Source organism: Hylobates moloch, unplaced genomic scaffold (genome assembly GCF_009828535.3).
Source record: "Hylobates moloch isolate HMO894 unplaced genomic scaffold, HMol_V3 SCAFFOLD_19, whole genome shotgun sequence".
NCBI lineage: Eukaryota > Metazoa > Chordata > Mammalia > Primates > Hylobatidae > Hylobates > Hylobates moloch.
The window spans coordinates 21,479,133-21,502,163 of record NW_026652294.1 but is presented as its reverse complement, the minus strand read 5'-3'; the positions used below and the strand labels follow the sequence as shown (position 1 = coordinate 21,502,163).

Sequence of the window (23,031 nt, the reverse complement as noted above, 5' to 3'; positions counted from 1 at the left end):
ATTAGGCCAAGGAGTTCAGATCTTTTTTTCTCTAGGATAAGAGGATAGTGAAAATGTTAAGCATGTAAGAGGATAACTAGTATGTATTTTAGGAAAAGAATTGGCAGCCTGAGTGTGGGGTGGGTGGAGGTCAGGGCAGAATGTGAAAGATAAATTTGAAAGTAGTCTTTAAGCAATGAGGAAATGAGGAAGACACCAAAGCTTGAGTAGGTGGGTAGTTTGAGATTCTGAGTTCACTTTGCCATGAGCCCCAGGTAAGTTTCAGGGGAAGAGTCTTGGTGGGTAACGTTTTCCCACTGCACAGAGCTGGAGAGCTGGAAGCCACACAGCAGAAGCCGGACGATGGAGTCTAACACAATCCATCATCCATTTGGGTCAGAATGTACGTGACACTTGTTCATAAAAACTCTCAAAAAAGTAAAATAAAGGACTAAAATGATGAAACAGGGAGGGGGAGAATAATAAATGACCATAGAAAAATGAGAATGAGCCACAGGGAGCGCAGAGCGGCAGCACGAGTGCAGGCATCCCAGGGAGGCGAGCAAGGCTCCCACCACGGCAGAGCCAAGCTTCTCTGCCCCAAGATGTGCAACTCTAGCCAGGCCAGACGCCACACTATACCCATAAAGGGTCCTCAATTTCCATCTCTCCAAATCCCACTAAGGGCCCAGGTTGTGTTTTTCGTCCCCTGTGCTTATCCTAGTTGTCTGGGATAGTTTTATAAACGCATAATAAATCAAGTAAAAGTCTAACACCTTCCTGACCCATGTTAAAAATGTTGCTATTTATATAAAGAACAGTGTTCTTTCACATTTTGTAACCGAATTTACTAGTTCGAAATGATTGGAGGGTGGGGGTAGGGTGCAGAAATCTTTAGAATGAGATGAAAATATTTCAAATGAAATTATTATTATTTTGGAGATGGAGTCTCTGTCACCCAGGCTGGAGTGCAGTGGCGCAATCTTGGCTCACTGCAACCTCCGCCTCCTGGGTTCAAGCAATTCTCCTGCCTCAGCCGCCTGAGTAGCTGGGACTACAGGCACACCGCAGCCATGCCCAGCTAATTTTTTGTATTTTTAGTAGAGACGGGGTTTCACCCTGTTGCCAAGGCTGGTCTAGAACTCCTGAGCTCAGGCGATCTGCCTGCCTTGGCCTCCCAAAGTGCTGGGATTACAGGCACGAGCCACCGTTCCTGGCCTTATTATTTTTTTTTTTTTAAAAGAAGAGTTTGAGGCATTTTTTTCTTTCTTTCATCCTAGGTGGCAGAAATGAAATTAGATTGGAGGGCAGGGAGGTTGCAAGGAACAAAGGTTTTCTCTGACATAGCCTTAATGGCCTAAGCAGGTTGCTCCTTGAGTAAATTACACTTCTGCCTTTGAGAAAACCAGGCCAAGGTGCTTGGATTCCAGGCCACCTGAAAGCTCAGTTCTAATCATTGAGAAAGAGCTTCTGCAAATAACCTAGGATTCTGGCAAAGATTAAAAAGAATACTAGCATTATTAGGAAGAGGGGGAACTGTTCCTTACACATTAATTTTCTTTGAAGTTACTCTAAAATTTCTATAAAACCCATAGTGAATTAAATTTCTTTTTTTTTCTTTTTTCTTTTTTTTTTTTTGAGACAGAGTCTCGCTCTCTCACCCAGGCTGGAGTGCAGCGGCACAATCTCGGCTCACTGCAACTTTAGCCTCCGCGTTCAAGCAATTCTCCTGCCTCAGCCTCCTGAGTAGCTGGGACTACAGGTGCCTGCCACCACACTCGGCTGATTTTTTTGTATTTTTAGTAGAGACGGGGTTTCATCGTGTTAGCCAGGATGGTCTCAATCTCCTGACCTCGTGAGCCGCCCGCCTCGGTCTCTCAAAGTGCTGGGATTCCAGGTGTGAGCCACCGCGCCCAGCCAGTGAATTAAATTTCTTTAATTTCAGCTGCTTAGAGTTTTTTTGGTGACAAATGAAATGCAGAAAATTAAAGTTATAGAAAAAGGGCAAAAAAAGAGAAAAATAAGAGGAAAGAAGAAAAGAAAATGAATGAGAGAAAGAAAGAGAAAGAGAAAGAAAAAGTAAGCAAGCAAGGAAAGAGCTCAGCAGCTCCAAGAACCTTAGAGAAAGCGGGCACCTTTCTCATTAGAGACTTGGGGATCAAATGCCACCACAGTAGGGCAGTCCCAGTGCTGCCTCACAAGGTTTGGTCAGGAAAAATAATCCAAGGGGTAAGAGAAAGAATAGGTGAGAAAATTGCCTTGAAAGGTTCAATCTACAAACCCCAAAGTATGAGAGGAAAAATCAGGTGAAGACGTACGTAATTTTCTTTGATGTCACGTAGTAACCGGCCTGACACTAGGATATGGAAAGTGTCTGATAGATTTTGAAGGAAGAAATTCTGGGACACTGTGCTCTAGTGGGTGCACTAACAAAGAAGAGATGGTGCTTTGCTAGTGACCTTTGGCTATTTACAAGCTATCATACATCTAAACCCAAGAAAATACTGACTTTATTGTATTTTCCACTACAGCAAAACCAAATTTCCTTAGTCCACCAAGTGGTTTCCCTGAAATTTCTCACAAACACAGAGCTTTAGCTCAAATTAAGCCATTTAGTTCAGTTCAATGAATATTTATGGACAGTGTAATCTGTGCCGGGCCCTGTGTTAGGAGCTGAGATACAAGTAGAGATAAGACATGCCCCTTGCCTATCACCTGCTTTTATCATTCACGCAAGGACAACCCTTTGCCTACCTCATCCGTCTTTGCTAGAATTACTTTCTCTCATCTCCACACACCGTAATTCATGGTCTGTTCATGACTTTTGGCTCCATTCTTACATCCTTGAGGAAATGCTCTTAGATTAACTTGTCCTTACGCTGATCTTGCCTTCACTCTCTCTGTTTACAGTTCTCTGTTTTCTGCTCCTCTTTTTGCTATACATTAAAAAAACAAACTAGTTCCTATAATTATTTTTAGAAAATCACCCATAATTGGCCATTCTAACACAACTAAGTCCGTGTCCACACGTACACCTGGTATCGACACAATCATAATTGCAGCATAGATACAATGACTCTTCTGTCATTTTTATAATCTCCAATATTTATTCAGCTTTACTTTTCACAGGGATATACCAAATAAGTATTACAAATTTTGATAAATTTTAAACATAAAAAGTGAAATTTTATCAGAAATGCATTTTCTAAGAAGATGAATTACTTTGTTTCTTAATGAGTTCAGATATCCACGGTAACCAAGACTCCTTACTATAATGAGAGAGAGTTTTCGCTACTATCTTAATTTAAATTTCTTTGTTGACATAAAGCACTAAGTAATTTTACTCATATAAATAAGTAGATGGGAACAGAAGGAGTCTTGTTATAACTTACTTCTCTGAATTTCTTTTAAAGTATATGTTCCTTCCACTAGCCCAGTAACACAGATACTAAAATATAATTTTTAGATAGGTCATTATCACCTAACAATTCAATTAGGTATTCTTTCTCTCTGTCTCCCTCTCTCTCACTCTTCACCCTCGGCCTCCCAAAGTGCTGGGATTACCAGGCATGAGCCACCGCACTCAGCCTCAATTAGGTATATTTTCAATTTTGCTAAAAGGGCAGAATTAGAAACCATCTATTTTACAAAAGAATCAGGATTAGTTAAGCAGTCATTAGTCACTCAAATTCTTAATTTTGAGATAATGTAACAAAGAGGCTTTATCAAGACATATTAAGAAACTTTCAATTATTCTTGCTACTCTTTCACTTAGAGGTATCCTTTTTAGTTCAACATACTTAGCATCAGGAAAACTGAAAGACTGTTCATTTCATTACATCTTTGGCATTTAATTTATTAGAAAAAAATTTTTAATTTCTATATATGCTTTAAATATATTTTCATCAAATAATCTATTCAAAACAGGCAGCCAAATCTAACTTTCAGACCTAAAATGTATTCTTCAATTCAAACAAATGTAATAATGCTACCTAAGGAAAAAAAATTATTTTTGAGACGGAGTCTTGCTCTGTCACCAGGCTGGAGTGCAGTGGCATGATCTCAGCTCACTGCAACCTCTGCCGCCTGGGTTCAAGCTATTTTCCTGCCTCAGCCACTCCAGTAACTGAGATTACAGGGGCACACCACCACGTCCAGCTAATTTTTTGTATTTTTAGTAGAGACGGGGTTTCACCATGTTGGAGGCTGGTCTTGAACTCCTGACCTCAAGTGATCTGCCCTCCTCGGCCTCCCAAAGTGCTGGGATTACAGGCGTGAGCCACCGTGTCCGGACAGGAAAATTGTAAGTGAAATAAATGACAAAACACATCTATCTTATAAGGCAGATTATAAATGGTCAGGTCACAATTAAAATGGGACCTAATAATATTTATTTATTATTTAATAAGTTAACAAACATAGAAACAAGCTAATAAGTCAATATTTCTCTTTAATATGGAATAATATAATGCATAGCTAAATTTACAAGTTACTCATGAAACAGGAGTATGACAAAAATCATAAAATTTCTTCAGTAAATATGTATATATGTGTATGCTTAACTCTGATCCTTTAGCCATTAGAAGAAAGAAAGAATCGTCTGGGTGTGGTGGCTCATGCCTGTAATCCCAGCACTTTGGGAGGCCATGGTGGGCAGACCACCTGAGGTCAGGAGTTCAAGACCAGCCTGACCAACATGGTGAAACCCCATCTCTACTATACAAAAATTAGCTGGGAGTGGTGACGTGTGCCTGTAATCCCATCTACTCAGGAGGCTGAGGCAGGAGAATCACTTGAACCCGGGAGGTGGAGGTTGTGGGAGGTGGAGGTTGGGCAACAGAGTGAGACTCCGCCTCAAAAGAAGAAGAAGAAGAAGAAGAAGAAGAAGGAAATACATCATAAGGACACCTTTATTAGTAATCAAAGGAGGCCCCCCCATGTTTGGTACCCTGGTGTTTTGCAGCCCAGATGAGCACAGAGCTGACCTTCTTCTATATCAAGTGCAAGAAAAGTTATTGCAAATTTAAGTCAGTTATCAGGCAGATCATCTTTAAGAATGAAAACAGTTAGTGGAAGCTAAGGATCTACAAAGTAATTCCGCTAAAATATTCAGATCAAGAAACCTTGAAGTCTTTGCTCACCCCCTGCACGTGCAGTAGGAGGATCACGGGGTTGGCGCACAGTCAGCCGCTGCCACAGGGTCACACTGTCACCTAGAACCAGCAATTTCATGTCTTCCCAACTCTTTTTTTTTGAGACTGGGTCTTGCTCTGTCGCCTAGGTGGGAGTGCGGTGACACAATCTCAGCTCACTGCAACCTCCGTCTCTCGGGTTCAAGCGATTCTCCTGCCTCAGCCTCCCCAGTAGCTGGGATTACAGGCGCATGCCACCACACCTGGCTGATTTTTATATTTTTAGTAGGGACAGGGTTTCACTACGTTGGCCAGGCTGGTCTCGAACTCCTGACCTCGTGATCTGCCTGCCTCAGCCTCCCAAGGGGCTGGGATTACAGGTGTGAGTCACCGTGCCCGGCCCAACTCTTGTTTTTTGAGTGCGCGTTGAACAGTATTTTCCTTACAAGATAAATTCTAAATGTTGTCAGTTTGAGATGAAACTGTGATGGTATGTGGTATCTTTTCCAATTTTAAATTTTATTTTGAAATCACTGTTTCCTCACCAATTAGATTCTGCTTACAGCATGTTTTCCAGTTCTGAAAGAGCTATGATTTGCCTGCCAAAAAATTATTGAAGAATGTTAAAGGCATAACCTTACTTGTTCTAATTCTATTTAAATCAGATGAAATACTAATATCAAATGAATTTTTATCAACCTGCATAATTTTAGTTCATTTTTTCAATAGAAGGCAATTTTATTAATATGAGTATACTAAAACATTTCAAACTAGTACATATTTTAACAGATCATAACCTCAGCCATGTGTACCACTCACAGCATGCACAAGCATTTAAACAGGGTTTTAAAAATTCCCGGCAGTAGGAGAACAGTTTGCCATTCATACACATGTATTGAAAGACTGCTTTGGAGCCAGAGAAGTTAGAGGCCTGTCTCTGCTATTTAGTAACCATGTGGTGAGCTTTGGAAACTCACTGAAACTCAAGAAGCCTCAGATGTCTCATCTGTAAACCAGGGGTAAGAATATTTACCTATCTTGTACAGCTGACATAAAAACGGAGGGTAATGCAGGCGCAACCCCTACCACAGGCCTAGAGAGGTAGATTTCTAAAAAGGTAATTTTCTCTACTAACAACTTACCAGAACCATATCCAGGTATTGGCCCTTTGGTTTGAAGGTCTGGGAGCCCCACATTCAACGCGTTGGGTACCATGTTGTCCAGATGCGGCTTGGGCCCAACAGGATGAGAGGGCGAGTGCTTCATGCCTGGCTGCCTCTGCTGCTGCTGCTGCTGCTGCTGCAGTGCACTCACCATTCGAGCCAGCTGAGAGCCAAGAGAGATGGACACGTGATAAGCACGGCCCCGAACTTCCCAGGAAAAGACTGTGCCCGGTTCTTTGCCATCAGAGGCTAAGCCGGGATGTACTCCTCAAACACAGCACTGGAGGGACCCCGCCCACCCACGTACCTGCTGCTCTTGCTGTTGGCGTACAGCTTGAGAAATCTTTCTCTGGTTCTGTAACAACTGCTGCTGTTGCTGCTGCTGCAAGAGAAGCTGACATGCCTACAAAACAAGGGGGAAAGACAGAAAACCAAAGTTTCCTGAGATTGATTTACTGAGGACACCTAAAGGGTCTGTGCATGAAGTACAGGTCACACAGTGAAAAGTATCCAGGAGGGAAGTAACACCAAATTCCTGGTCTCTTGGTTACATTTTCCTCCAGTTGAGTTGACAACCCTTAAGCACACTCCATAGTTTGCAAAGAAGTGTGGACTAGCACCCTTTGAACATAGAAAGCGGCAAAGATGTGGGAAGCAAATCAAAGCTAAAGAAAAAAAAAGCAAATGACCTTTTTAGCCACAGGAAGAAAATCTTCTACTTACCAACTGAAACTGGGGAATTTGTGGAAGCTGGCTCAGCATGGCAATTTGTTGAGGAGATAACTGGGGCCCCACATTGAAAAGACCTGGACTCAGGCCACTGTTGGGAAACTGCTTGAGCATTGAGGCAGAAACCTAGCCAAAAAAAATAAAAAAGAAAGAAAAGAAAAGGAATCTTCAGAATTTATCAAAATAAAACTGTTTTTCTGTGAAAAGAATCTTGATGAATCTAAACCAAGAGCTCTCAAACTTTTCTGTGAAAAATATATAACAGGAAAAATACACTCAAGTGTTAACAATGATTATCTTGGAGCAGTGAGATTACAACAGTTTCTAAATTTTTTTCTTAGACTTTCCAATTTTCTACAATAAAAAGTATAAATTTTACATTCAGGAAAACATCTTCAAGAAAAAAAAATTGATGACAATATGGCTTTTATCCAACCAAGAAATTATTATTGGAAATGTGCCATGAAACAAAACATGCTACATTGCATAAAGCTAATAAATAATACTTACGTGAAAGTATTTCTGTGATACAAGTAAGACAAATAATATTAACTTGTAAATAGGAGACATGAGTTTCAACGCATGGCTTCTGATAGCAAACACCCACAGAGTGGCAGTGTAAAAAAAGAGCCAGCATCAAAGAGCCTGGAAGGTCACTGGCCCGGCAGGGTCCTTCTCCCTGTTCTCAGGAGTGAGCTAGGCGAGGCTGCAGGAAGCTCTGGCGACAGAGGATTCCCTCCCATCTTTGGTTCGCTCCTCTAAGATGATTTAAGTAAGCAGAAGTGAGTTTCCCTGCACCCTCATCTACTGAACCCACTGGACTAGTTGGGGCCATGGAGAACAAGCTTAAGAACATGTCCATGAGTGCCAAGTAGCGTAGCACAACAGTCAAGAATTTAGTCCTAGAGGCTGGGCACAGTGGCTCACGCCTGTAATCCCAGCACTTCGGGAGGCCAAGGTGGGTGGATCACCTGAGGTCGAGAGTTCGAGACCAGCCTGACCAAAATGCAGAAACCCCATCTCTACTAAAAATACAAAATTAGCTGGGTGTGATGGCGCGTGCCTGTAATCCCAGCTACTCGGGAGGCTGAGGCAGGAGAATTGCCTCAAGCTGGGAGGCGGAGGTTGCAGTGAGCCAAGATTGTGCCATTGCACTCCAGCGTGGGCAACAAGAGTGAAATTCCATCTCAAAAAAAAAAAAAAAAGACTTTAGTTCTAGAGGCAGACTGCCTGGGTTTGTAATCCCAGCTCTGCCTGCCTCCTCAGTTTTTATTTTTATTTTTTGAGACAGGGTCTCACTCTGTCACCCAGGCTGGAATGCAGTGGCGTGATCATGGCTCACTGCAGCCTTGACCTCCGGCTGGTCTCAAACTCCTGGGCTCAAGCCATCCTCTCAAAGTGCTGTGATTACAAGTATGAGCCACCGCTCCCAGCCCAGCTCTGCCATTTCCTTTTTTTTTTTTTTTGAGACAGAGTCTCGCTCTTTCGCCCAGGCTGGAGTGCAGTGGCGCTATCTTGGCTCACTGCAAACTCTGCCTCCTGGGTTCACGCCATTCTCCTGCCTCAGCCTCCCAAGTAGCTGGGACTACAGGCGCCCGCCACCGCACCTGGCTAATTTTTTGTATTTTTAGTAGAGATGGGGTTTCACCATGTTAGCCAGGATGGTCTCGATCTCTTGACCTCGTGATTCACCTGCCTCGGCCTCCCAAAGTGCTGGGATTACAGGCATGAGCCACCGCGCCCGGCCCCAGCTCTGCCATTTCTAAGCTGACTCACAGCAAGTTACTTATTTAGCCTCTCTGACCCTTACTTTCCTGATCTCCAACTGGAATGACAACAATATTAACTTCAGTCATTATTAGATTTTATGAGTTAATCAGTGTCAAATGCTTAGAGATGTTCTCCATAAATGTTCACATTATTCCACAGGCTGATTCTTCAAATGTCTTCAGACAATGATTGCAGTTCCCTTGCATCTCATCTTCAGGCTCAATATGATCAGTTCTTTCACCTGTATCTCCTTCCAGTTCTTGGTGAAGAGCCAAGAACAGAAAGGTATTTTCTAGAGTAGTCTAACACCAAGTAGACCCTAACCATTCTGTTAAAAGCTGTGCTTTCATTAACAATGCCTAAGATGTCACTTTCTCTGGTGATCATAACTCCTGATTCACACACTAAGCTTAATGTTAGTTAAAATCTGTAATATTTAAAAACATGCTTTTGTTCTCTCATGTAATATTTAACCCATGTAGCTGGGTTTTTTATGTTTTTTTTTTTTTTAATTTTTATATATTTTTTTGAGATGGAGTCTTGCTCTGTCGCCCAGGCTGGAGCGCAGTGGTGCAATCTCGGCTCACTGCAAGCTCCACCTCCCGGGTTCATGCCATTCTCCTGCCTTAGCCTCCTGAGTAGTTGGGACTACAGGCGCCTGCCATCACACCCGGCTAATTTTTTGTATTTTTTTCGTAGAGACAGGGTTTCACCATGTTAGCCAGGATGGTCTCAATCTCCTGATCTCGTGATCCACCTGCCTCGGCCTCCCAAAGTGCTGGGATTCAGGCGTGAACCACTGCACCCGGCCTATTTATTATTATTATTTTTAGATAGAGTTTCACTCTGTCGCCCAGGCTGGAGTGCAGTGGCGTGATCTCGCCTTACTGCAACCTCCACCTTCTGGGTTCAAGCAATTCTTCTGCCTCAGCCTCTTGAGTAGCTGGGACTACAGGCGCACACCACCACACCCAGCTAATTTTTGTATTTTTAGTAGAGATGGGGTTTTACCATATTGGCCAGGCTGATCTCGAACTCCTGACCTCATGATCTGCCCGCCTTGGCCTCCCGAAGTATTGGGATTACAGGCGTGAGCCACTGTGCCTGGCCTTTAAATTTTTATTGTTTTTTTATTTGAGCTTAAGACCTTACGTATATCTTTATGAGCATGGCATATAGAATATGCTCCATAAATATCTATTAAATGAATGAACCTCTATCATATTTAACTTCACAGTCACCCCACCAAGTTCGTGTTGATCCTATTATTCTACTTATTTCCAGTTTGTGTCCCCCCATCCCGTCACAGATGGGAATGCTGAACTTGATAGAGCTGAGGATAATCTAGTCATATGCCACTAAAGCTTCCTTCCAATATGAAACGATCAGCCTAGGAATCGTCAGTTACTAATCCACACAACTGTTTTAATGTTTAGCCAATATATTTCCATCTCGTCCAAAACAGACAGCTTGTCAAACGGCCTGTTAAAGTAGAGTACAACAACTATATTATTCTTCTATGCCAGTATTTTTACCAATCAATGAAGGGAATGTATGAAAACTTGTTAGCAAACTATGATTATTGATTACTGCCATACGTACTCAAAAGCAATCTTCTTGATAATCTAGATTCTTTCCTGGAATTGGGACCAAGTTCATTAGTCTTTTAGCTACTTTTTCCTTATTTCTCTATTCAGAAATCATTTAAAAAATTTCCCCAGGCTGGACATGGTGGCTGACATCTGTAATCCCAAGCATTCTGGGAGGCCAAGTCAGGCGGGGATCACTTGAGGCCACGAGTTTGAGACCAGCTTGGCCAACATGGCAAAACCCTATCTCTACTAAAAATACAAAAATTAGCTAGGCATGGTGGCAAGCGCCTATAATCCCAGCTACTCAGGAAGCTGAGGTACGAGAATTGCTTGAACCCAGGTGGTGGAGGTTGCAGTAAGCAAAGATCGTGCCACTGCACTCCAGCCTGGACACCAGAGAGAAACACCGTAAGAAAAAAAAAAAAAAAAAAAAAAAGGCCGGGCGCGGTGGCTCACGCCTGTAATCCCAACACTTTGGCAGGCCGAGGCAGGTAGATTACGAGGTCAGGAGATCGCACCATCCTGGCTAACATGGTGAAACCCCGTCTCTACTGAAAACACAAAAAAATTAGCCAGGCGTGATGGCGGGTGCCTGTAGTCCCAGCTACTCAGGAGGCTGAGGCAGGAGAATGGCATGAACCCGGGAGGCAGAGCTTGCAGTGAGCCAAGATCACGCCACTGCACTCCAGCTTGGGCGACAGAGCGAAACTCCGTCTCAAAAAAAAAAAAAAAAAAAAAAAAAAAAAAAATTCACCATTCTCCTCACTTTCTTATAGTGGAGGGGTGCTTCTTTCCCATTTCTGATCTGAGGCTCCACACAGAGGACATCCACCTTTATTTTATCATAGAACTTAAGGCCCTTAAGGCCTCTTTCCCCTTCTTGGAAGCAAGCCTGGAGAGAGGACTGCCCCATTCCGGTGACTCTGGGTTAAGGTTGGAATTCGGTATTAGGAAGTGTGCACATTCTCCAGTATCTGCTTTACTGGTAGTAAAGAGGGTACTGTGGCCCCAATATGTTTTCCTCTTTTGCCTTAAACATTCAGAATGTGGGCAGGAAAGATGGGTGTCATTATTAAACTCCCCTCGAAGACTCCCAGCACTCCTCGAAAATCACAGACAGGGAGGGCTCTGCAATTCTCTTCACAAATTCTTTCTCTGCTCTAAGATCTGTCTTTTGGTTTGAACATCCTTCTTCTTAACAGAAAAGACAAAAGCAACACAAATTTGACCTCCATTCTGTAATCCCTGGGCATTATACAACTAGTCCAAGGCAATGATTCCTTTCCTAATCACCAAACTGCACCAAACCAAACTCTAAAGGTTCTTTTAATCTACCTAATTTTTTTTTTGCAAGTCTCAGCTTACTCTGTGTTTTATTCATGCTTGCTTTTACCCTTACTATCCATCTTCTGAAAATGTCCCATTATAAACTAATCAGAAAGCTTCCCCATCTTCATTGCATCTTCTCATTTTATCATTCTTTGGCATCACGGTCAGAGTTAAATTCCTCAGTTTCCTAATACTTTTGAGCCACCATCTCTGCTACATTCTCAAGAATACATGCCATTTTTTCTTTTCTTTTTCTTTTTTTTTTTTTTGAAATGGAGTCTCACTCTGTCGCCCAGGCTGGAGTGCAATGGCATGACCTCAGCTCACTGCAATCTCCACCTCCTGGGCTCAAGCGATTCTCCTGCCTCAGCCTCCTGAGTAACTGGGATTACAGGTGCCCGCCACCACGCCTGCCTTTTTGTATTTTTAATAGAGATGGGGTTTCACCACGTTGGTCAGGCAGGTCTCGAACTCGGGACCTCAAGTGATCTACCCACCTCGGACTCCCGAAGTGTTGGGATTACAGGCGTGAGCCACCACGCCTGGCCCATCTTTTCTTTGACACTCTTCTAGTCTATAAACATTTGACCAAGTTCAGGTTTCCTGTACTAGGCTCACCAGCTCATTTTCTCTCAAGATTTGTCACTTTCACTGCACCCATCAACTCTGTCATTTTGGAAAGCACTCTAATTTCAAGTAATAGTTCCCCCCAGCTGCTTCCTCTCTATCCTCTAAGAGATGCTGAGTGTTACCAACCAATTTAAAAATCTGTTTGACTTTCTATTTTAATAGCTGTACTCCAAGCAGACACTGAGCACCAAGTGAGCACACCACTACAGGGCATGCTGCCTCTGCACCAGTTTTAGGGCGAGCATGAGGAACACGTCCTCCACAATTTCCCCCAAATAACAACTCCTCTTCATCTCTGCTTTGAATTCACACAAAATGTCACCAGTGTGACTTAACTTACTGTCTCTGATATAATAATTTTGAACTCACTATAATTTGAGTCTGGGGGAAAGGAGGGTGAGTATGGATATATTCTGTGCTATCGAAACCATGTTCCAAACCGGATTCTTATCCCACTATACCTCAATGACCCATAAAATCTTACGTACCACCTTCAGTGTGAATCCTAAATTCATCTGAGTTAGCGACTGTATTTGGTAACATAGTGTTGCCCATAAGTTCATGCCCACTGGGAACCTCAGAAGGTGATCTCATTTGGAAATAGGGTCTTTGTAGATGCACTCAAGTTTAAGATGAAGTCATACTGAATTAGGGTGGGCCCTAATCCCTTAACTGGTGTCCTCTTACGAAGAGGGAAATTTTGAGACAGAGAAGAAAAAGCCATGTGAAGACAGAGACACACACGGGAGAACATCGGATGATGACGGAGGCAGATGGTGATTTCAGACTGAAAGCCTCCAGAACTGAGCTCAGGTTGATTGACTACTTGATTGATTGATTTTTTGAGACAGGGTCTCACTCTGTTGTCCAGACTGGAGTGCGGTAGCGCGATCATGGCTCACTGCAGTTTCGGCTTCTTGGGCTCAACTGGTTTTCCCAACTCAGCCTCCCGAATAACTGAGACTACAGGCATGCACCACCATGCCTGGCTAATTTTTGTATTTTTTTTTTTGTAGAGATGGGGTTTTGCCATTTTGCCCAGGCTTGTCTCGAACTCCTCGGCTCAAGTGCCTGTCTCAGCCTCCCAAAGCACTGGGAGTACAAGTGTAAGCCACTGTGCCTGGCCTTTTTTTTTTTTTCTAAGTAGAGCAGACACTTTGGTCATAAAGAGATCTGCAGCACCCAAGTCTCTCACACAAAGTTAACTGCACTTTCCCAACAATTCTACCTTTGAAATCATTCTGATATGCATCTTCCCATGACTTAATACATATTAACTGAGCTCAAAATACATGCCTGGCACAGCTATTGATGCTCAGGCTCCAGCAGCGAACACAGCAGGCCCAGACCCTGCCGCTGTGAAGCTTATTACACTCCTAGGGGCAGGGCAGACAAGGAGCAAGCATGGGAGACACAGTAACAGGGCAAGAACCCATTATTCCCCACCACTTCCCTGCCGCCCTCCCCAACCCTGCCCTCAGGTATTCCCACTACTCAAAATTAGCTAAAGAAACCACCAAAGTAAAACCTGCCCGTGACCCAGCAGTACCATCGAGAAATTCATCCTGGGAGACAAATATGAGAATATTATATCAGGCCAGGCGCGGTGGCTCATGCCTGTAACTCCACCATTTTGGGAGGCCAAGGCGGGCAGATCACATGAGGCCAGGAGTTCGAGACCAGACTGGCCAACATGTGAAATCCTGTCTCTACTAAAAATACAAAAATTAGCCAGGCATGGTGGCGGGCAGCTGTAGTTCCAGCTACTCAGGAGGCTGAGGCAGGAGAATTGCTTGAACCCAGGGGCAGAGGTTGCACTGAGCTGTGATCACGCCACTGCATTCCAGCCTGGGCAATAGAGGGAGACTCCGCTTCAAAAAAAAAAAAAAAAGATACTATAGCAGCACTGCTCATAACAACAAAAATCTAGAAGCAATCCAAATGTCTGTGAACAGCAGACTTGGTAGTAGAATAGGTAAATTATGGTATAGTCATATAATGGACCATATGCTGCCCAAATCCACATGGGAATATATTTGAACCATAGCTGTCCAAATCCACATGGGAATATATTTGAAATAATACAAGTAAAAATGAAACAACAAAAGGAGGAGGCTCTATACTATATGGTTTCATTAAAGTGCAAAAAAGGCAAAATGAAAACAACATACTGTTTAAAGACAGAGAGACACATACAGAAAGAATATAAAGAAAAGCATACGAAAGTGATCTTTAGAAGCCACCAGCTCGTATGTTCCATAAACTGACAATTTTAGAGACAATAGAAGTTTCATTTTTGAGAAATTCCTATCCCAGCCTTGCTCAACTTCTCCTTTCTTACGATGGCAAATGTACTGTCCCTCTCCAAAGAATACAGAAGGACCAGGGAAAAACGCCACTAGGCTCCAGGCAAACAGCTGTTCGTGCCTGCCTGGGCTGCAGAGGAATCACGGTGGTGCAGGTCTGCACATTCTCCATTTCAGGGAGTTAATTATTCTGGCTTAAAAGCCCTTCAATCTCCTGCTGGATTGGAGAAAGTAAAGATCTTGTTGCAATTGATATGGCATTTAACAAAGCATTGCAGGTGCAAAATAACAGCAATTTAAAGTCAGGACAAAAGCCTGCTGGAATATGTTACTTTCTCAATATTATATTGGAGTAACTGGAGGAAAAAGGCATGGTAGAAACCCAAGGCCCGGAACATTTGTAACAAATCTTAGAAGTTTCAGTGTCATCTTTTTTTTTTTTTTTTTTTTTTGAGATGGAGTCTCACTCTGTCGCCCAGGCTAGAGTGCAGTGGCACAATCTCAGCTCACTGCAACCTCCACCTCCTGAGTTCAAGCAATTCTCCTGCCTCAGCATCCTGAGTAGTTGGGACGACAGACAGGTGTGCACCACCATGCCTGGCTAATTTTTTTTTTTTTTTTTTTTGAGGCGGACTCTTGCTCTGTCGCCCAGGCGGGAGTGCAGTGGCACGATCTCGGCTCACTGCAAGCTCCGCCTCCAGGGTTCATGCCATTCTCTTGCCTCAGCCTCCTGAGTAGCTGGGATTACAGGCGCCCGCCACCACGCCTGGCTAAGTTTTTGTATTTTTAGTAGAGATGGGGTCTCACCACGTTGGCCAGACTGGTCCCGAACTCCTGATCTCAGGTGATCCAACTGCCTCGGCCTCCCAAAGTGCTGGGATTACAGGCATGAGCCACTGAGCCCGGCCTCAGTATCTTCTATGTTTACATTAACTACTGATTGCCCCTATAACGTGGTCAAAATGAATATAAACTCTGATATTTATCAAAATCTTTTAAAATATTAATGTGCTTTGACCCAGAAATTTCATTTTGGGCAACTAAATTTAGAAAAAATGTGGACAAAGGTTTATGTATAAGGATTTCTCTGCAGCATTATTTGTAACAGGGAAAAATTAAAAACAATTTAATACTCAACAGTGGGGGAAGGGAATGTTAAGCAAATCAAGATATATCTACCTGATGAAACATCATTATGATCACCGTGAATGCTACATAGCAACAGCAGAAAATTCAAGGACACAATGTTAACATCCTAGTGACCCTGAGTGCAAAATGTGAAAAGCATCCCTGTATATGAATAGCGTCTGAATAGAGAATTAGTAAAAATAATTCCTGTCATTGTATTTGGGTTGGAGGTTTTTTACAGAATTTGTTTCTCCGCTATCCAAACTGTGTGTGGTTATCTTGTCTTTTTCATTTTTTTTTAAGACAGGATATCACTGTCACCCAGGCTGGAGTGCAGCAGTGTCATCATGGCTCACTGCAGCCTCAACCTCCTGGGCTCAGGTCATCCTCTCACCTCAGCCTCCCAAGTAGCTGGGACTACAGCATGTACCACCATGCCTGGCTAATTTTTTGTATTTTTGTTAGAGACTGGTTTTGCCATATTGCCCAGACTGGTCTTGAACTCCTGGGCTCAAGCAATCTGCCCATCTCGGTCTCCCAAAGTACTGGGATTATAGGAGTACACCACCGTGCCTGGCCTATTCTTTCTTTAGAGTTACCCAACTGCTTAACTTTTTAAAAATATAGAAATGTTGGGAAAAGACAGAATAATCCATCATTTAATATTCTGCTCCCAGTATGCATTAAATAAATAAAACAAAATTCAAAAATGGAGGGAACACAAGTACTTTTCTTTTTTGGGTAGAGCAGACACTTTGGTCATGAAGAGATCTGCAGTACCCAAGTCTCTCACACAAAGTTAACTGCAACTTTCCCAACAATTCCACTTTTGAAATCATTCTGATATGCATCTTCCCATGACTTGATATATAGTCACTGAGCTCAAAATACATGCCCTGCTCAGACTCCAGCAGTGAACACAGCAGGCCCAGACCCTGCCACTGTGAAGCTTATTACACTCCTAGGGGCAGGGCAGAGAGGGAGAAAGACAAGGAGCAAGTGGGGGACAGAGAGTGACAGGGCAGGCCACACACTGTACATAGCTGCCCTGAGAAAGCTTCTAGGGAAGGTGGCAATGAAGCAGTGAGCTGAAGGAGATAAAGACTGAGCCATGCTGCCATCTGGGAAGAATGTTCTACGTGTATGCTTGGTGTGTGGGGGCCACTTGGCTTGAACAGCATGAAGGTATGAGAGAGTGACCTGTACTTGTGGGGAGGTGGGATCACCAGGAACCTCAAACACCAGAGTAAAGACTTTGCTTTTGCCTTGAATTCTCAGTGAGAGAACCAGCCACGAGGGGATTCCTGGTGAAACAGTAACACGACCTGCCTTTTGTTTTAGAACAGTGCTGTGCAGAACTTCCTGCAACGCCGACACGTTCTACATCTGTGCTGTCTGCACAGTGACTACTAACAAGATGTGGCTATTTAAGTTAATTAAAATTCAGTTCTTCCAGTCCAGTAACCACATTTCAAGGGCTGACGTGGCTAATGGCTATCACACTGGACAGTGCGGTGTCAGAGAATCAGTCTGACTCAGACTTGAGACAGGCAAGTGTTGAGTCAAGGCAGGGTGGGGAACAGGCAGGAAGTCACTGCAATAACCTAGACAGAAACGGTGGTGGCTTGGCCAGGCCTGTGCTGTTGGAAGTGGTAAAAAAGGATCTGCTTTTGGATAAAGGTTTGAAGGGTGGTCTTATTGATGGAATGAACATGGTCACGAGCTCCAAGGTTTTTGGCCTGAACTCCTATAGGATGAGAGTGCCATTTGCTGGGAGTAAGGGGATGTTTTTGAGGGCAGTGTGGGGTGAGATCAGAAGCTGTGTTTTGAACATGTTAACCTGTAAGGCAACCTATGAGTAGTCTGTGGAGCTGAGGAAAAAAGATGTGAGCTGAAGACACAATTTTGGAATTCAGTGCTTAAAGTCATTCCACTGGGTAAGATCACCTGGCAGTGACTACAGATGGTGAGGAGAGGTTGGAAGGCTGAGATCTGGGGCATTCTGCTGAATAAGTATTGAGAACTTGAGGAGGAACTTGTAAAGGAGATGGAGAAGGAGAGGCAGATGGAGAACCAGTGTAGTAGGTGTCCAAAAGCCAAACGCAGGAAGTGCTTCAGAAAGGAGGGGAACTCTTGTCAAATGCTGCTGATACACTGAGTAAGAAGAGACCAGAGAACAGATCATCATATTATGCAATGAAAAGATCAGAGGTGACTTCCACAAGAGGGTTAATTCCCACTGTCGCTGCCTTACCTGGACTCCTGTACTAGCCCTGCAACTGCACTCCTTTGCTCTAGTACTCCTGCCATTCAAACATGTCCTCTATATTACTGCCAGGGTTTGTTTGTTCCCTCCCTCCCTTCCTCTTTCTTTTTTCCTTTTTTGAGACGCTGTCTTGCTCTGTTGCCCAGGCTGGAGTGCAGTGGCTTGATCATGGTTCACTGCAGCCTCACCTCCCAGACTCAATCTATCCTCTCACCTCAGCCTCCTGAGCAGCTGGGACTAAAGGTACACACCACGCCTGGATCATTAAAAAAATTTTTTTGTAGGCCGGGAGCGGTGGCTCATGCCTGTAATCCCAGCACTTTGGGAGGTCAAGGGGGGTGGATCGCTTGAGGTCAAGAGTTCCAGACCAGCTTGGCCAACATGGGGAGACCCCATCTCTACTAAAAATACAAAAATTAGCCAGGCGTGGTGGCACGTGCTTGTAATCCTAGCTACTTGGGAGGGTGAGGCACGAGAATCACTTGAACCCAGGAGGTGGAGGTTGCAGTGAGCCGAGCGAGAGAGAGAGACTCTGCCTCAAAAAAAAAAAAAAAAAAAAAAAAGCCGGGTGCAGTGGCTCACGCCTGTAATCCCAGCACTTTGGGAGGCCAGAGTGGGTGGATCAGGAGGTCAGGCGTTCGAGACCAGCCTGGCCAATATAGTGAAACCCCGTCTCTACTAAAAATACAAAAATTAGCCGGGCATGGTGGCACACTCCTGTAGTCCCAGCTACTTGGGAGGCTGAGGCAGGAGGATTGCTTGAACTTGGGAGGCAGAGATTGCAGTGAGCAGAGATCGTGCCACTGCACTCCAGCCTGGGCAACAGAGCGAGACTCAATCTCAAAAAAAAAAAAAAAAAAAAATTTGTAGAGATGGGGTCTTACTACGTGGTTCAGGCTGGTCTCAAACTCCTGGGCTGAAGCAATCTGCCTGCCTCAGCCTCCCAAAGGGCTGGGATTGCAGGTGTGAGCCACTGCACTCAGCATCTTCTAAACCTTAAATTTTCCTACACCACTACTCAGCTGAAAAATCTTTAATAGTATATTGTCTACAGCAGTGGCCAAACTTTAAGTGCACATAAAGATCACATGGGGGTGACTAAGTCCCAAAGCCACCTGTCACAGAAGATTGGTGGAGACCTGGGAACTGTGTCTTTAAGTAGCAGCCCAAATAATGCTTGTAAACCACGTTGAAAAGATTGGCCTATAGGGCCAAGTCCCAAATCCTAAGCAAAGCAAACACCTTTTCCAAATTTGGTCCCATACTTCTTGTCTAGTTCCTTCCTTTTATATTCTAAGACAGTATGTGTGCATGTGTATATGTTTCAACAAGCTCTAATTATTCAAACTAACTGCCTTTCCCCCAAATGCTATGTTCTTCTAGATATTATTGCCCCTTGCACATAAGGTTCCTGCTGCTTAGAAGGCACTTTTAATCTGGTGTGCTCAGAAAATTCTGACTCATTCTTCAAGACTCAAACGTCACTGCTAGTGTGAAGGCTCAGCCGATTACCCAAACTCTGTTAAACATTTCTATACATTTATCACACTATCTGCTGGGAATTCTGCTATCACCTCCTCCTTACCTCAACCCACCCCTCTGCCACCAACTCCAAGAGGCTGCAGAGAGAGAGATGGCATTTTCTCCATCTGTGCACGATGAAGACATTATCTAACATGCTACAGATAGTTGATAACCATGGATTACTGTCAGCCTGATACCAAAGGATACTGTAAAGTATGTGCATGCTCCAAGACTTAAGAAGACACAGCCATTGTAGAGTGCCAGGGAAGTCAGAAATGGCTGTCTAAAGGACAGACCTCTACCTGGGGCTTGAAGGATGACTAGAACTTAGAGGGAATGAAGAGGAGAGGTGCCAAGGGGACACAATCCCAGACTCCCAGGCAAGACCTTGGAGAGGCAGTTGGTGGTGATGACGGGGAGGCAAGGAAGGGGTGTGGAGAAACCTGACCTCCCCCACTAAGAAAGATACAGACTCAGAATATTAAAACTAGAATTTGAAATCTATAGATGATCTTTTCAAATAAATATTTTAAGCCCTGGTCTTAAAGGGAATTTCAAAAAACAAAACAGGCTGGGCACGGTGGTTCATGCCTGTCATCCCAGTGCTTTGGGAGGCTGAGGTGGAAGGCCTGCTGGAGTCAAGGAGCTTGAGACCAGCCTGGACAACATAGCATGACTCCACCTCTACAAAATTCTTAAAACCAGCCAAGCTTGGTGGCGTGCATCTGTAGTCCCAGCTACCTGGAGGCTGAGGAGGGAGGACTGCTTGAGCCCAAGAGTTAGAGGCTGCCATGAGCTATGGATCACACCACTGTACTCTAGCCTGGGTGACAGAGTGAGACTCTATCTCCAAAAAATAAATAAAAACACAAAAACAACAAAAACTGAAACTTTACAACCTGCTGGTTGGATCTAAAAAGCACTCCCATTTTCTTTTAAGGATGAAACAGACTCAAAGCTTGGTTTATTAAAATAACATTCTAAGGAGGGACTAAGGCCACACATTGAATCCTTGCATGAGCTTATCAGCTATTACTCTATCCTCACGCCTGCTTTCTCACAAAGGGGAAAAGGGAAAGTGTGTGGTAGACTAACACAAATCTCTCACCTTTACCCCCAAAACAAAACACCATCTCTTTGCACATCTCCTACTAAGGGACAGACCTAAATGGTTCCCATGGTATCCAATGGACTATGTCCTACACAGAGCTGCTCATGAATAAGAGTTGAATCCAGGAGTCTCTGCTACTTCATTAGTTCTAAAACTCCCCCTAGAGCACCTAATTGCTATGTTGGCATACAGCTCTGCAACATTTTCAGAATAATCCAGAATTTGGCAATTCTCTTGTTTTCTTTTTCTTTTGTTTTTTTTTTGTTTTGTTTTGAAATGGAGTCTCGCTCTATCACCCAGGCTGGAGTGCAGTGTCGTGATCTCAGTTCACTGTAACCTCTGCCTTCTGGGTACAAGCGATTCTACTGTCTCAGCCTCAGGAGTAGCTGGGATTACAGGTGTGCGCCACCAAGCCCAGCTAATTTTTGTTTTGTTCTTTACGCCTGGCTAATTTGTGTTTTTTGGCAGAAACAGGGTTTCGCCATGTTGGCCAGGCTGGTCTCAAACTCCTGGCCTCAAGTGATCCACCCACCTTGGCCTCCCAAAGTGCTAGGATTATAGGCATGAGCCACTGTGCCAGGCTGAATTCTCTTTTTATATTTGGGTGAATCCTTCAGGGCAACCAGTCTCTGAACATTGACACATCATAACTTATAAAGTAGTTTTAATTATATGCAGTTTCAAAAACTATAGTTAGAAAAATAGGAGATCTAAAAGGAATAGAATAATAAGCCTTTCATGCAAAAATATCTACTTTGTTGGTATGCATGATGAAATAAAAAATGAGATTTGATATTTTGTTCTAAAAGCCTTGATCTACAGCAGCTAGATATTTCATATTTTACTCTACTTGATCTTAGCCAAAAGGTCAAGATGGCTTTTTCATATTTTATGCTACTTACTATTCTTTTTATGCCCACAAAAATCAGTTAACAACTGGTAACTATCTGAAACGGTCTTTAATTTTGAATCATAGGATCATAAAATTGCTTACCTGGGGGGAAATAAACTGGGGAGGCACTTGCGCCCGGAGACTGGGAGAAGAATTTAGTGGCTGCACTGGTGTGTGCAGACCTCTCGATTGTGCTGTGCTGTTTCCAAACAAACCATGACTACCGCCCTGTAAACAGAAGAGCAGCAGTAAGGCTTTTTGTTAACATAAGAAAATGCAAGTAAGAAACAGTTCTGGTCTTTTAGATCCCTCAGAAGAATCACAGGCTGTGTTCCACGGAATAACAGAATTTTGTAACTGAGAAGTTCCTTATCTTAGAAGGCTTGGGGCAATTACTCAAATTGAATCATGGGCACCTGTACAGTTTGAAGAACTCTATAAACGCAAAGGGTTCAATTTTGTCAAGTATTAGGAAAAGTCCTACATTCTTTTTTGTGAACGAAACATACAGGCAACTTAACATTTATTTCAAGTACTCTTCTTTGCGATTGGGTTTACCAAATTTAGTCTCAAGCTTTATAATCTGAGCTCCATCTTGAAAGGCACCTGAGTAAAAATGCAGCCTTATGAATAGTTATCAGTTGTATTTATAAAACATTATGATGTGATTTCTCTGCCATCCAAGAGTGAGCCTAGCACCCTTCCTTGTCCTGGATCTGCTCAATCCTTTCTTTGACAGATGAGGAAATGTGACTCAATTACCCAGTGAGATAAACAAGGAAGAAAGGGAGAAAGTAAAAACCATTACAGGGACACCAAAATAAACATTACTCACCTGTAACTTCTCATTCAAACACATATCAGTCTAGTTAAAAATAAGCTGAACTCCCTCCTTTCTGGAGGCCCAACTCACTGGAGCACTTCTACACTATTCCAATGAGATAACTAAGAGAGCTGGGTTATATGGTGGCCCTTCCTTTCTGACTCGTTTCTAGCTGAGAAAAGTCCTTCAGCGAAGAAACCGTATTTGATAATAATGCAATCTGCCTGAGGTTCTTTCTGATACCATCTTCACTTGACCTCTTCAAGGCCCAGCTTGGAGGTCATCCTCATTAAGGAAGTCTTCCCCAAAACCATCTTCTTGATTTCACATTCAGATTAACTGAGCCCACCTCTCCAATCTCAAAACGCTTTAAAACTCTTTGAGGGCACTCATCATCAAACCACACTATAGTTATTTTCCATTCTGTCTTTCTACTGTTAAATCTTTCCCTCTTTGTATTCCCAGAACTCAATAAAGCCCCAGTCTGTAGGATGAATATATCATCTGTAAATATCCATGACCCACCAATTCCACACACTGGAAAATGTCCCACTGAACACCTTCAGCAAAGAAAGCTGCATCACTGCTTATACTGAGTAAGTATACCCTGAATTGAAATCACCACCATTATCATATCCCTGGAATCACAGGGATTAA

The 23,031-nt window shown here is 43.3% G+C and overlaps 1 protein-coding gene across 8 annotated transcripts in view; it reads right to left on the bottom strand.

Annotated features, from left to right (window-relative positions):
- TNRC6B (trinucleotide repeat containing adaptor 6B) overlaps window positions 1-23,031 on the bottom strand; it is a 291,806-nt gene that overhangs the window by 28,276 nt on the left and 240,499 nt on the right. For all 8 annotated transcript variants that reach the window (XM_032139790.2, XM_032139793.2, XM_058431283.1 and 5 more), the window contains 4 exons: window positions 21,654-21,779; window positions 6,998-7,129; window positions 6,582-6,677; window positions 6,254-6,437 (listed from right to left, as the gene is read on the bottom strand). In XM_032139790.2, the coding sequence (XP_031995681.1) occupies window positions 6,254-6,437; window positions 6,582-6,677; window positions 6,998-7,129; window positions 21,654-21,779 (538 nt within the window). The remainder of the gene's footprint in view (window positions 1-6,253; window positions 6,438-6,581; window positions 6,678-6,997; window positions 7,130-21,653; window positions 21,780-23,031) is intronic.